This window comes from Taudactylus pleione, unplaced genomic scaffold (genome assembly GCF_031769625.1).
Source record: "Taudactylus pleione unplaced genomic scaffold, aTauple2 ptg000041l, whole genome shotgun sequence".
Taxonomy (NCBI): domain Eukaryota; kingdom Metazoa; phylum Chordata; class Amphibia; order Anura; family Myobatrachidae; genus Taudactylus; species Taudactylus pleione.
Window position 1 is genome coordinate 31,694,551 of NW_028284443.1, and position 14,704 is coordinate 31,709,254.

The window sequence follows — 14,704 nt, forward strand, 5'->3', positions numbered from 1 at the left end:
CACATATAACTACTGTGCTATTTTTCTTATTTGTATACAGAACTCTCTTTTGAGATTTCCTTTTGGAGGCTTTACACTCCTCTACACAGCTGCTGGTCAGTACATTATTACATTTCATGTTACATCTAATTGGGATTCTTTGTTCTTGTTTCAGGCTAAAAATGAAAGCTGCTTACAGAAAAACTGGACATTAATGGTTAGTGGGTGGAATACAGAATAAATAAGCAGAGAAAGACGTTGTAACACAAGGGGTTTGTAGTCTGCTGATAGGCCACACACACATTACAGGCCATGAATGCATCAAGTAACGTTCATATAATATGAAAGGGTAAATGTAATAGCCTGCGCTAACCCAGGGTTTTGCTTTATAAATGATTGCCCCTTTAAGACATTGGCTAGAATTGGCGGGAACTTTTGTGGGAATGGTCAGTGTATACCTACTGTACATACAGTATCGTTTTCCATAGAAAAAAAATTATCTCTACTTTTATAAACCATTTAATATGCAGTAACTGCAGCTTGTACACGGGATATCATGGGCACAAAGCAAGTGCCCAGGTGCATCTTCCCTGACACAGTCAGAACATACTATAGACATGGGACTGGGTTACAGGAAACCACACTATCACTGTATATTTAAAATGTTTTCTTTTTGCCTGTCGGACTGGTATAAAAATCTCCAGTTTGTAAATATTAAAGTGCTGTTGTCTAAGCAGTGTTATGCACACTAGTAGGGGACATTATTCTTTCTAAATGCTTGCAGGCTATGTCTGCACATCTAATTTGGTTTTCATTGTCAGGAGCAGAGCATGTTGACAAATAATAATAATTAAAATAAAAGGCATTAATGTCTAGCCTGCTGCAAATATGGTTTGCGCTGTCGCATTTCAAATGCATTTCCCGAATGTCTGATATAAAGTAACAAAGCCTTTTTCGGTTATTGTAATTACTGACCTATAACTGAGGGAAGTGGCGATGACAAATTATTTTTGTAGATTAAAGCGCTTCCTTTAAGACTAAGTGGCCTCAAGCAGCAGAAGAAGTCAAAGAGGTCATTCAAATGTCCCATAATAATATATCACTACATAAATACACGGAACGTTTAACAAATCTTTTTGGAATAGAAAAAACCTACTTGAATTAAAAAAGTGTGTTAAAAAGCAATAACAATCCACAATTGTATGTAAGAGAAACATTTATTTAAATCTGCACAAGAACACGATTATACTAAACAAATCCAATCAATAAATAATAAGTGCAAGAAAATAAACCATGATTTGTAGCTTTTGCCTTCAAAACACATTTGTTTACCATGCCAATACATAAAACATCTGATTTTATTAATAATGCTTACCAAAGAATAGGAGGTGCCCAGAACACTTGTATATATTGTAAACAATTTTTTTCTCCTTTAGCAAAAACACTTTCTACAATATGTAATAAAATATTCAAGAAGATAAATGAGAAAAATATGTGCAGGTGATGGAGCGTGATATGTAGTTTAATTTTTATTTATTAAAACAAAGAGCAAACAAATATGCCCACTGTAGTTCAGAGCAGTGGGACATAGTATGTTCTGCTTTCATATGTACACGTGTTAATACTCTTGGTGTATATAATTCTATGGTCAAGATATTCCGTGGTTTTCAATGGCGTTCCTAAAATCGGAAGCAAAGTTGCTTAGTTTAATCCTTAAACATGTACAGTTCCATTTGTTTAGCAGGGATATTTTTTTGTTGATACCCTTCATTCAAAACAATGGTATGTTCCAGATTCTCTGTAGGCTTCTGCGCAATAAGGTCAGTGGCAACCGCCATATATATGGCCTCAAGTTTAACAAAAACAAAGGGATGCTTTAGAAATTCCCTGGAGCCTCCATGAGTAGGGAGATTGGTTTGCACATTATATTACTTTAGTTCTAATTATGTTTCTTGGTTTGTGAGAAAAAAAACATTCTTAACCCATGAACCTTCTATAGGGCTTGTTCATCACAGCTCCTGAAGGCATTGTGGATCCACTGAGCAACACATATGGCCGTTCTGTGAAAAGAAGCAGAAACGTAAGATATATTTGCATAATGTTTTTGAACACACTGCAATAATATTATTTGTCATAGGCACTGTATATCACTCATAGCTTGTGCCTGTACAGGAAATACTGTGGTACATGTTCGTTTCAAGGGTTTGTTGTGGAATTGAAAATAGTATGTTTTGTATATAACATTTCTTGTCATTACATACTCAAAACTGACCTGATTTGGTTTTATTTTCATACTTATTTGCATTCAAGATTTAGCATTTTCTGTGTTTTTTCTTTTTATGAAGTAGAAAACTTTTAGGGGATTCTTTCTCAATGGGAGAAGTGGTCTAAGGCCCTCATTCAGTAGTGCACTGCTGAACGCAAATTCCCGATGATCGGGAATCTGCGCAGGTGCAGAACGGCTCTGCACTCCCGGACCTAGACTGGCAGTCTGCTGCCGTTTGTGGGCGGGGAGGGGGCGGCAAAGGCCTCAGTTTCCTGACACGGAGGCTTGAAGCCGCCATTGGGGGGGGGGAGAGAGGCCAGGATCTCCATCGACTGCGGTGGCCGGCTTGCATGATCACCTTAGCCGGCCGATGTTCCACAGATTATCCGATGCTGAGATGGACAACGAGCTCGGATAAGTAATGCAGCAGGTGTGATGCCTCCTGTGCATTACCACATCTGCACAGACTTGCAAGTCCGTCCGAAGCTGAATAAGGCCCTAAATGCGGCACAAATGGCTGTTTTCATCACTTATGAAGCTTCGACCTATTTATCAAGCCCCGATTTCGGCCCCCTTTGATGAAACCCACGTTGCCGAGTCTTGCCGGCAATACCCATATATGGGCCTCTCATGATAGTTACTGCATATTTACCAAGGACGTTATAGCGCATCTTCCTTGTTCACACAGTAAGTTCTATGTGCCATTAGTGCTAAATGCTTGTTTCTTTAGTAAGAATGTAGGAGGAGGTCTGGAGCAGGAGATGAGCAAGCGTTGGAAGCAATACTGCTCATTGGTGGCTGAGCCCTAGGGAGAGGCCTTCCACCAGGAAGCTCAGCATTTACAGGGCCAGCCCACCTCAATAACCCCGCACCAACCAGACCAGTACCCTGGGTACTGCCCAGCTCCCCCATACAGCTCAAAACCTGGAGCCCCACACAAAACGAGTGAGGGCCTCAACAGAAAAATAATTATATTATGCAGGTGGTTAAAGCGTACAGGTCACATAATTGGTAGAAGTTTTATTCTAGGGTTATATTAATGCCCCTGGAGGATAGCTAAAATCTGTAACCATAGCAGTGATGGAACAACAGCACTACACACCAAATTATTGGCCTAGTACCAATCAAAGCACTGGATTACATGAAATGCTGTGTACTTGGGCACTCATGTCATGTCTGTCAAACAGATTCTACCTTGTTTACAAGCACAGGTCTGTACAGAGAATACATGACCGATGTCCAGATAACATGAAAAATGAGATGTCCAAATAACGTTAAAAATGATCCTCTCAAAATGCTCAGTATGCACATAGCAAAACTAATATAGATGAAAGCAGGTCATTTATTAGATGATATTGATGTTTTAATATCCAGGATGGTGTATTCATTAAAATGCTATCACAGATAATGTATAAAACATGAAGGAATAAAATATCTCTGCTGATACCTTTACTTGAATCAATTTCTGCTTTGCATTGCTCTTTTCCCTGCTCGCATCACTGAATTATTTGTTGCATATTAAAGGGAACAGTTAGATGAGATGCTCTGTACTATAGTAGGACGTGTTGAATATTGCATTTGACACGTGCAAAATTCATGTTTCGTGCTGACATGAAACTGCTGTGTGCCATCAACCTTTGCTGCTGGCTGTAACGGCAGATTCCCAACATGGACACATACAGTAGAGATGCTTCCCATCGAAAAATCCAATGAGAATAAACCACAATACAGTAACAACAAGTAAATATCACATTACTAGAGTATTTCAAATGTAGCATAATCCCATTTTATATTTAGTATAGGATAATGTAATAGTAATACTTGTTGTTTTAGTATTAGAATATTATTCCATGTTTATTATAAAGTGCTAACCCATATTCCTCATCCTTTTGTCACATCTACTGTACATGTACAACTACAGTACTGTTTCTCCAGCAGATTGTGCACCATAATGTCATTGGAGCACAGGACTTAGTGCAAGCCAATGAAAGCAGTCATTGTGTTCCACCAATATTGGATTGTAGCACAACAGTAAGACTACTGATGATCATCCAAAAGTTGCCTCATGCAATTAATAATCTTCTTTTGAATATGGTTCTCACTAGTGAATTTCTGTAGTTCTATGTATAAACAAAATGTATTATGTACACTTATGCTTAATGTTGTTCTATACTACAGTGATTTCATCCCACCTTTACAAGTCACAGGAGACGCCTCACCATTGCTTTAACACTTGGAGCTGTGGTATGTGCCCAGGAGCGGCTCAAGGCACGGGCTGATAGGGTCGTCACCTGGAAGGGTGCAGCCATCGGCTAAACATCTGGCCTGGGCGAATCTTCACACCAGACGCGGCCCAGGATTTCCCTGAACACTCCGGAAAGTAGTGTCCGGGAATCCAAAAGTGCTTTAACGTTACGCCACTATAAGTGCATCACCGGCCCCCCTCTCTGACCCTCTCAGTTGCAGGTGGGCTCCCCACACAGAAGCGTGATGACTAGGAGGCCGGAGCAACTGCAGAAGGGGGATACCTGAGTGTGGGGCCAAGGGGGAAGCTTGTGTGTGTGTGAAGCTATGTGGGCAGTGTGTGTGTGTGGCTATGGGGCAGTGAGTGTGTGGGGTGGGGGTGCCAATGTAAATTCTCGTCTTGGGCACCACTTACTCTAAAGCCAGCCCTGTATGTGCCATATTTCTTGTAACTTCTGTACATACTATAGTTTATGTGGATAAAATCTAATCTACCTAATGAAAACTTACTGCCAACACAACAATAAATCTTAATTAGACTTCATGGTTTCAAATTAGCCTGGGCCTTAGGCAGGAGGACTGTGGTTGTGGCTAACTGAGTGTAATTTATCATTGAATACGAGCATCACTTTGTGGTCAAATCAGCAGCAGACTCAATAGCTTTCTATATAAAACCTTTTATTTTAATAAGTTGCCTTAAGGTACCATGTATAATACATTGTAAATGATCAGAATACCATATAGTACTGCAGAATGGTGAAACGATTGAGCAAAATGCTATTCATGTAATCTGAAGTGGGCAGGGAGATATGTAATAATAATAGTAGAAATAATGATTGATATTTAAAATATACAGTGTGTGTATATATATATATATATATATATATATATATATATTTTATATATTTTTTTTTTTTAAAGGAAGATCTTTCGTAAAAACCTGCATGTTTATTGTAACATCTTATGCATCGATGAGTGCATTTCCTAAAGCTATAGTGCGGCACAAGTGACTGACAGCTCTAAATTCTTCCACTCAGCATAAGACACATCCCATGGAAGATGTATTGAAAATGACAACTTGTTTGCCTGAAGAAAACAACTGTTTTCTCCTGTACATTAAGTCACACAATATGAGGACCATTTTTCTTAGTCTGTCTTAGTCTAATGAGATCTAAGAAGTCATCTTATTTAGAGTGGAACAACTACCAGGATGTGTGATAAATACATTGCCACATAGTCTCCATATTATCTCAGATGTTCTGTATACAGTACAAATATGTGCTTTGTACAATAGTGACAGAATTGTATGTGTCTTACTGAATGATATGTACATAAATAACAGAGGATTGCTTATGTAGAACATCATACAGCAGCATTCACTTTGGCCTGGAGTAGGAACAGGTTGGTGGAGACCAATTAAATAAAAGTTATTAATTGCTTTATTGCTAAGTGTCAGGATATATACCTCTCTTGGTATTTGAATTAAAGCTTTTATTTCTGTATACCTCAACCTACACTTTCACTACATAACCTCTGCATACATTCAGAATCTAGCATTTGCTGCTAATTCCATTATTATATTGGGTTGGGTACAGAATGCCAGAACTCAGGATCCCGGAGGTCAAAATCCTGACGCCAGCATCGTGACAGGGTTAGGATACGGGCACTTGTCTGTCAGTATCCTAACCCTACCCCTAACCCTCCCTCGTGCCTAAACCTAACCTCCCCCCCTAGTGCCTAAACCTAACCCCCCCTAGTGCCTAAACCTAACCTCCCCCCCAGTGCCTAAACCTAACCTCCCCCCTAGTGCCTAAACCAACCCCCCCAGTGCCTAAACGTAACCTCCCCCCCTAGTGCCTAAACCTAACCACTCTCCTAGTGCCTAAACCTAACCCCCCCGTGCCTAAATCTAACCTCCCCCCAGTGCCTAAACCTAACCTCCTCCCCCCCTAGTGCCTAAACCTAACCTCCCCCCCTAGTGCCTAAACCTAACCTCCCCCCCTAGTGCCTAAACCTAACCTCCCCCCCTAGTGCCTAAACCTAACCTCCCCCCCAGTGCCTAAACCTAACCTCCCCCCCAGTGCCTAAACCTAACCTCCCCCCCTAGTGCCTAAACCAACCCCCCCAGTGCCTAAATGTAACCTCCCCTCCTAGTGCCTAAACCTAACCACTCTCCTAGTGCCTAAACCTAACCCCCCGTGCCTAAATCTAACCTCCCCCCAGTGCCTAAACCTAACCTACACCCCCTAGTGCCTAAACCTAACCTACCCCCCCTAGTGCCTAGACCTAACCTCCTCCCCTAGTGCCTAAACCTAACCTCCCCCCCTAGTGCCTAAACCTAACCTCCCCCCCAATGCCTTATCCCCCTAGTGCCTAAACCTAACCTCCCCCCCTAGTGCCTAGACCTAACCTCCCCCCTAGTGCCTAAACCTAACCTCCCCCCTAGTGCCTAAACCTAACCTCCACCTCCCTGCATCCTAAACCTAACCTCCCCCCTAGTGGCTAAACCAAACCCGCCCTAGTGCCTAAACCTAACGTACCCCCCCTAGTGCCTAAACCTAACCTACCCCCCCTAGTGCCTAGACCTAACCTCCCCCCCTAGTGCCTAAACCTAACCTCCCCCCCAATGCGTAACCCCCCCATGTGCCTAAACCTAACCTCCCCCCTAGTGCCTAGACCTAACCTCCCCCCTAGTGCCTAAACCTAACCTCCCCCCTAGTGCCTAAACCTAACCTCCCCCCTAGTGCCTAAACCTAACCTCCACCTCCCTGCATCCTAAACCTAACCTCCCCCCTAGTGGCTAAACCAAACCCGCCCTAGTGCCTAAACCTAACCACCCTCCTAGTGCCTAGACCTAACCTCCCCCCTAGTGCCTAGACCTAACCTCCCCCCCCAGTGCCTAGACCTAACCCCCCCAGTGCCTAACCCTAACCTCCCCCCCTAGTGCCTAAACCTAACCTCCCCCCCTAGTGCCTAATCCCCCCTAATGCCTAAACCTAACCACCCTCCTAGTGCCTAAACCTAACCTCCCCCCCTAGTGCCTAACCCTAACCTCCCTCCCTAGTGCCTAAACCTAACCTCCCCCCCAGTGCCTAAACCTAACCTCCCCCCCAATGCCTAACCCTAACCCCCTCTAGTGCCTAAACCTAACCTCCCCCCTAGTGCCTAGACCTAACCTCCCCCTAGTGCCTAGACCTAACCTCCCCCCAGTGCCTAGACCTAACCCCCCAGTGCCTAAACCTAACCTCCCCCCAGTGCCTAGACCTAACCCCCTAGTGCCTAAACCTAACCTCCCCCCCTAGTGCCTAGACCTAACCTCCCCCCCTAGTGCCTAGACCTAACCTCCCCCCCAGTGCCTAGACCTAACCTCCCCCCCAGTGCCTAACCCTAACCTCCCCCCCAGTGCTTAGACCTAACCTCCCCCCCAGTGCCTAGACCTAACCCCCCCAGTGCCTAAACCTAACCTTCCCCCCTAGTGCCTAAACCTAACCTCCACCTCCCTGCATCCTAAACCTAACCTCCCCCCTAGTGGCTAAACCTAACCTCCCCCCTTAGTGCCTAACTCTTCCCCTAACCCCGCTACTTACCTTTGAGATGCCGGCACCGGGATTCTAAGCACCGACATCTCGCACGCCAGGATATTGATCGCATCCCATTATATTAATATACATTAATAGTCTGAAGAATAGATGTAAAAAACTGAGCATCCTTGATGATGGATTGTTAACTTAAATGTTGGGGATAGATGTATCAACCAATACCTCTTATTTCTTTTGAGTTAGATATATTCAGATTTATAGCTGTAAGTGCAAGTACTAAAAAGAATTGTTCTATTTTACAGTGAATTTATATTGTGATACTGCTGCTCACCAAATACTTTTCCTGCTTGAAATGATTATTAAAAGTGTTTTGGTCCTGTGAATTTGTATGCAAGTCTCTTTCGTATTGTTTATATATGCGCTTGTGTAATTATACTGTACATGTGTATCTACCCTGTAAATGTGTGCTGTATCTACATTACCAAATGTACGTGTATTATTTATTTGTGGATGTATCGTATACAATGAGAAATTGCCTTTTCTTTTAACTTGAACACATGATAATACCAGTACCTCTTGTATGCAAGCAAAGGAAAACCAGAGTTATAAAGAATGTAAGTTTAAAGAAAAAAGAAACAAATTTCTGTATATTTATTGTGGTACAGTATACGTAATACGTATAAAGGTTTGTCATCACAGGTGCTTTGCATAGGACAGTGGTTCTCAAACTCGGTCCTCATGCCCCACACAGGTCACGTTTTCCAGGTCACCCAGCAGCTGCACAGGTGTAGTCATTACTCACTGACACATTTTAAAAGATCCAAAGGTGGAGCTAATTATTTCACTTGCAATTCTGTGAAAAGACCTGGAAAACATGCACTGTGTGGGGTCCTGAGGATCGAGTTTGGGAACCTGTGGCATAGGATATTGATTTTTCCAGGCTGTAATTAATGTTCCAGACCCAAGATTCACTTTTAGCAATCAGCGATATAATTGAAGATGAGACAATCAATAACTATGATAGACCCCAAATGTCAGTGTTATAGGAACCCAATAGAGATTGGTTTTAACAGAATGTTTGGCCTTTCTGTCAATCTGAGGCCCCCAGGAACAAACTCCCAAATGGGTTCTCGACCCACATGTTTTTCACCTCTGTAATATAGGTATAAAGGCATAATAGGAGACAAGTCTGTGTACTTAGCAGACATGCTGCAGGAGTTGTAACTGTGTGAGGAAGACAATTATCGAGAATTGATTTGGCTTATTTAGATAGACTCTAAGGGGTAAATTTACTAAAGTGAGTTTTAGAAGAGATGTTGCCCATAGCAACCAATCAGATTCTACTTAACATTTAACTAGCACCTTCTAGAAGATAATCGCTAGAATCTGATTGGTTGCTATGGGCAACATCTCTTCTAAAAACTCTCACTTTAGTAAATTTACCCCCAAATATTGTGCACATTTCAACTCCCCTTCTGATTTCATTTTATACAATGTTTCCTGGCCCTTTCGTTTGCAGTCAGCATGTCTCGCTTGCATGTTTTAATAAAAAGTTGTAAACTAGTAAATACAGTATATGAATATATACAGATTTAATTTATAATTCTACCTTGCATTGACAGAGGGTGCACTCGGTGCCGTGTTTAATCCAAGAAGAGCCTGTAAAGCGAACCACATTTGTTTCATCAACACAAGTCTTTGTGATGTCATTTCGGATTATGTCCGCTTGGCAGGGGTCATTGATGCAACGGGGACAGCATTCGCTCTCAGGAACCACACTAAATTCACAGTCCACTTCTGGACAAGGCAAAGGCCAGCAATCAACTTCTCCTTGCTAAAATATACAGACAAAAATTATTTCATTAGTCAAGATGTCAATGGTAATATTCTGGGATTGTTAAAAGTCATGCTCTAAGTATATTTTAGCATATCTACATGTTTGCCTGCCCTAGCACTCACCATCCTCTTTATTTAGCAGAGTTCTGACAATTACATATAGCTATGACATTTGCTGACCATCTCTTTGCTAGGAAAGGTGCACCATAGCTGCTATAAAGTAATCATTTAGTCAGACCTCTATTGCTTCATGAGAAGCCAAGTAAAGTATATTGTAGAATAGAAATGATGAATTTAAAAGCTATAGCCTAGAATACATATTATTGATACAGGAATCACTTGGACTGTACCTTCAGTCATATCAATGTTGAAAATTATAAAACTTGTTTAGCAACAAGACAATAAATATAATTAAATGTGACTGATGTTATACGAGTATACACACCCACCCAATCACATTTAAGTAAGTCCACTACTTCAGTACTTATTACAGTAAAGCAGTTGTATGGTTTCCATTGCACTTACCAAGCATCTGCACTGCTGACAGTTCTGCACCCAGGTGTCTCCACTTTTATATGCAATGTCCCCACTTTGGTGCAAGCATTGGCTGCTAAGTCGTGGATCACATTCAGGACAGCAAAACAAGTCAACTGTTGGGTTTTCACAGTCACAAACCATACGACGACACATTACTAGCCCAACCTAATAAATGCAGAAGAACCATTCATTCTATTGATTATACATTGAAAGTAAAGGGAGTTCGGAAAGTGACTGTGTAGCAAGTTTGTGACAGTCACTGCGGAGGGACTTTCCAAACTCCTAATACTGTGTGTGTGTGTATATACATTTCAGAAATATAGATAATAATTACCTGACATGAGCACACTGAGCACCGATCGTTCTCCAGCACCCAGATCTGCCCGTTATGCTTGATTTTACCATCATGTATACAGTCACCAGAACAGTTCTTCCCATGTGGACAACGACAATCAAACCCACCATCCAAATTGAAGCAAACTGTATCATTACTGCAGCTGTGTCTTCCCGTAATACATTCATCAATGTCTGCAGAGAGTACAATACAATAACTTCCAAATGGCTCAAGAGTAGGATTTATAATAGTAGAAGAAATAAACAATATATGCAAAACTTGAATATTACACTTGAATTCATTGTCAATAATGTTGTTTTCCCACCAAACATATTTCCACAATTTTATTTGCAGATATTGGGGGGGAATTCAATTAGCCCCGATAACTTAACAGGGCTAGAAAAGGGAGGTAGCCGCTGGCTTTATCACACGAGGCTCTTCATTTTCACCAGTTACCTTGGTTAACGCGTAATAAATTGTCGGGTTAACGGGCGTTAACACAGAATCCGTGAAAAGTTCATGGATTCATGAGTTAGCAGGATCGCGGCACCCGTTAATCACTTAGTTATCGATAAGTGCTGCCGGTGGCCTGATTGAATAGCCACGGGGGAATCATTTATTTTCACACGTGGTACTGTAAATATATACTTATATAACATTGTGTATGTTACTATTTTTATTTCCCCATTAATTAAATGGAAAACAAAAGAAAATTATAAAATGTTTTAGAAATGGCTCAATGTAACGATACTGAAGTAGTTCATCATAAAAAAGCTGACACTGTTATTATTGGAGTAGGTGTCATCTGCAAAGCAGTGTTATATGTTTGTATGTAAAGAAAACAGCTAGATGTTTAGAATATAGCATACAGATGTTTCCTTTCTCGCTAAAATGTGCATCTTATTCTCATAAATAACAACTGCATTGCTATCTTATGGAGCATACACACTGTCAGATTTGTCAGATGAACGATTTGACCAAAGTTTTGAACGATTTTTGACTGCATTAAAATGAATGGAATCGCCCAAGTCTGACTGCAAACACATCAGATGTCAGATATCGTTATCTGACAAACGGGAACGCGCATCGTTCAGGCATGTCAGATTTTCCTTCAGATATGAACGACTGAATGATTTTTAAATCATTATCGTTCAGATCTCAAGGAAAAATCTGACCCTGTGTATGCACCATTAGACTGATCAAACTGATGTGCCAATGTGTGTGCAACTGAGGCTGAATCTGTGTAAATAGGGCTCCGATGCAGAAGCTGCAGCTTTTTCTCATGCCAAGTTCTGTTGTGCTACATCTGCAACTCCGTACGTGTGTAAAGCCAATTACCCACTATGGGTCTGACTCAGAGCTACATGCTGCTGTGACCGCTTTAGTGCCTTTGCCATAGTCATGTCTGCGACTATATGCTAATACGTGTACAAGCGTGCATCAGATAATTTATTAGTTATAACTAGAGCTCTGTAGGTTCGGAATCATGGAATACGAACACACCCAAACTTAGGGGTTACGAGTTTCCGCCTATTTCGGATACCAAAATGAGGCAGACCGCCATCTTCCTCGTGCTTTTCTGGATTGCATATAAAAGTCCCTCCCTTGTGATTGGGCATCATTTCACTCAGGAGATCAGAGGAATATGGTGTGGACTGTGGGCTGCAGCAATGTGAGGCACTGTGTTGTGTGTTCAGGGCCACACACTGTTATAAATGTCATTTTTAGGCACTAAAAAAATGCTATTAGGGGCACTGTGAGGCACTATGTTGTGTGTTCAGGGCTTCAGGCATTGTGTTAAAAAAACAAAAACAAAGAAAAACGTGTTGTTTGTTCAGGCACTGTGTTATTAAGAAAAAAAAAGCGCCATAGGAACTCTGTGAGGCACTGTGTTGTGTGTTCAGGCACTGTATTAAAAAAAAACATTAGGACCACTGTGTTAAAAAGCGCCATAGGAACTCTGTGAGGCACTGTGTTGTGTGTTCAGGCACTGTATTAAAAAAAAACATTAGGACCACTGTGTTAATGGGGCACAGTTATTAAAAACAAACTCCATTAGGGTACTACTGCCATAGGAGTACTGTGAGGCACTTTGTTGTATGTTGAGGCACTGTGTTAAAAAAAAAATAAAAATTAAAATAAAACCCTGTTGTGTGTTCATTCACTGTGTTAAAAAATAATGTAATTCGTCTATGTTCAATGAGGTGACGGAATTAGGGACTTTCCCAGCTAAGATGCTTGAAGTGTGTGTGGTGACTCTCCCTAAACCAGGGAAGGATGTGTCTTATTCTCAAAACTATCGCCCTATTGCACTCCTTAATGGAGATGTTAAACTTTATGCTAAGCTTATTGCAACTCGACTTACTCCTCTTCTTCCTCCTTAGGTACAGAATAAAGTTAATGTCCGGGATACAGGCCTCTGATGGCACTCGCAGGGTATTTATTTAATTGATTCCGGCCCTGTATCCACATTCAGGCTTCTCCTATCTCTTGACACAGAGGGGGCGATTCAAATGTTTTATAGGTCGTGACAATTAATGAGCGCATAGTTTGCTATTCAATTGTTCTGGGCGCTCATTAATTATCGCCCTCTTCACCGCCTCTGAGACGAGGTTTAGCCGTGTAAAACCAGTTTAAAATTCTGGGGGTTTCTCACACATTTCTGCTTGCAGCCTCCTGAGTGCATGCAGAAATGCCGGCGCCGGCAGTTATCGCGCCCTGACAGAGCAACAATTGAATTGCTCTGTTGGGTGTCTAAAAAAAAAGGCGCAAGCAGAACATTTGAATCGCCCCCAGAAAAGGCCTTTGACCAGTTGAATTGTTATATATATATATGCGCACGGATCTCTCATGGTTTGGCTTTGGTAGCCAAATACTATACTGTAGTGCACTGTGTTGTGTGATCAGGGACTGTGTTGAAAAATAACGTCATTAGGGTGCCATTACTAGGAGCGCTGTAAGTCGATATGGATAAGTCAATAGAAGAGCAGGAGCAGCAACCCAGTACTAGTGCTGTGGCTGCTGCCAGTCATAATAGTACTTCAGCATCTGCTAAAAAATATTTCACAATGTTAAAGAAAACATCACCTCTATTAATAAAGTTAAACTGCTGAAAAATGTAAAATTGCCAACATTCCATACACCATATGCAGTGGCAAGGAAAGGCTCAGACCATGACCACCTTTTGCAAGTGGTGGTCCTGCTACTGCTGTTTCATGCACTAGAATGCCGATTGCGTATGTTGGGGCCAAACACAGTCAGGCATCTTCTATAAGCTCACATGCAACTGCTTCTCACGCTACATGTGTCACCTTTAAAACAAGCAAATCAGTTCACTAAAAAAGAAAAAAAAAAAAAGTCTAAGGGCCCTATTTATCAACTTTTTTTTTTTTTTTTTTACAAAAAAAATTGTGTTTTCACATTATTTTAGTATCACATAAATGTATGAAAGGACTTTTAGATCAGCTTTTGAAAAGAAAAAAAAACTACTCCAAGCCCATTAAATCACATATTTTTAGCAAGCAGATTGCATATCCTAAACGTGTATTGGGAGATGCGATCTGCTTCAAATCTACCAAAACAAATTGTGAAAAAAATACCGGACACTTACCTGCACCCAGACTACGCTATAAGCTGAGATGCTGGCATCTCAGCTTATAGAATAGAGCAGATGACCAGGGTCACAGAGCATGATCCCAGAGGACCTCAACGGAGCATTGATCACCTGGCAAATAAATGTAAGCTAAACAGCGAGGGGGAAGCGATCTCATGGGGAAAGATTGTGAGATCCAGAGGCACATGCACAGTCACACTGTCCAGGTATTTTTTGCTAAAAATACTCTGAAAAGTGTGCGAAGAGGATTTTCAGGAACAGAGCTTTCTCGCAAGCTCAGCTAAGCTACTGTAACATTAGATCGGAGTCCAAAATCCGCCATCAGTGCATCTGGTTTTAGACAGTTCATTGAGGTC

At 41.5% G+C, this 14,704-nt stretch overlaps 1 protein-coding gene across 1 annotated transcript in view; it reads right to left on the reverse strand.

Annotated features, from left to right (window-relative positions):
* Positions 1-1,189: 1,189 nt before the first annotated feature.
* NELL2 (neural EGFL like 2) overlaps positions 1,190-14,704 on the reverse strand; it is a 357,636-nt gene continuing 344,121 nt past the window's right edge. Inside the window, exons 18-21 of the mRNA XM_088458020.1 lie at positions 10,736-10,929; positions 10,390-10,566; positions 9,638-9,862; positions 1,190-2,039 (exon numbers count right to left, since the gene is read on the reverse strand). Coding sequence (XP_088314146.1) covers positions 1,989-2,039; positions 9,638-9,862; positions 10,390-10,566; positions 10,736-10,929 — 647 coding nt within the window. The 3' untranslated portion in view covers positions 1,190-1,988. The remainder of the gene's footprint in view (positions 2,040-9,637; positions 9,863-10,389; positions 10,567-10,735; positions 10,930-14,704) is intronic.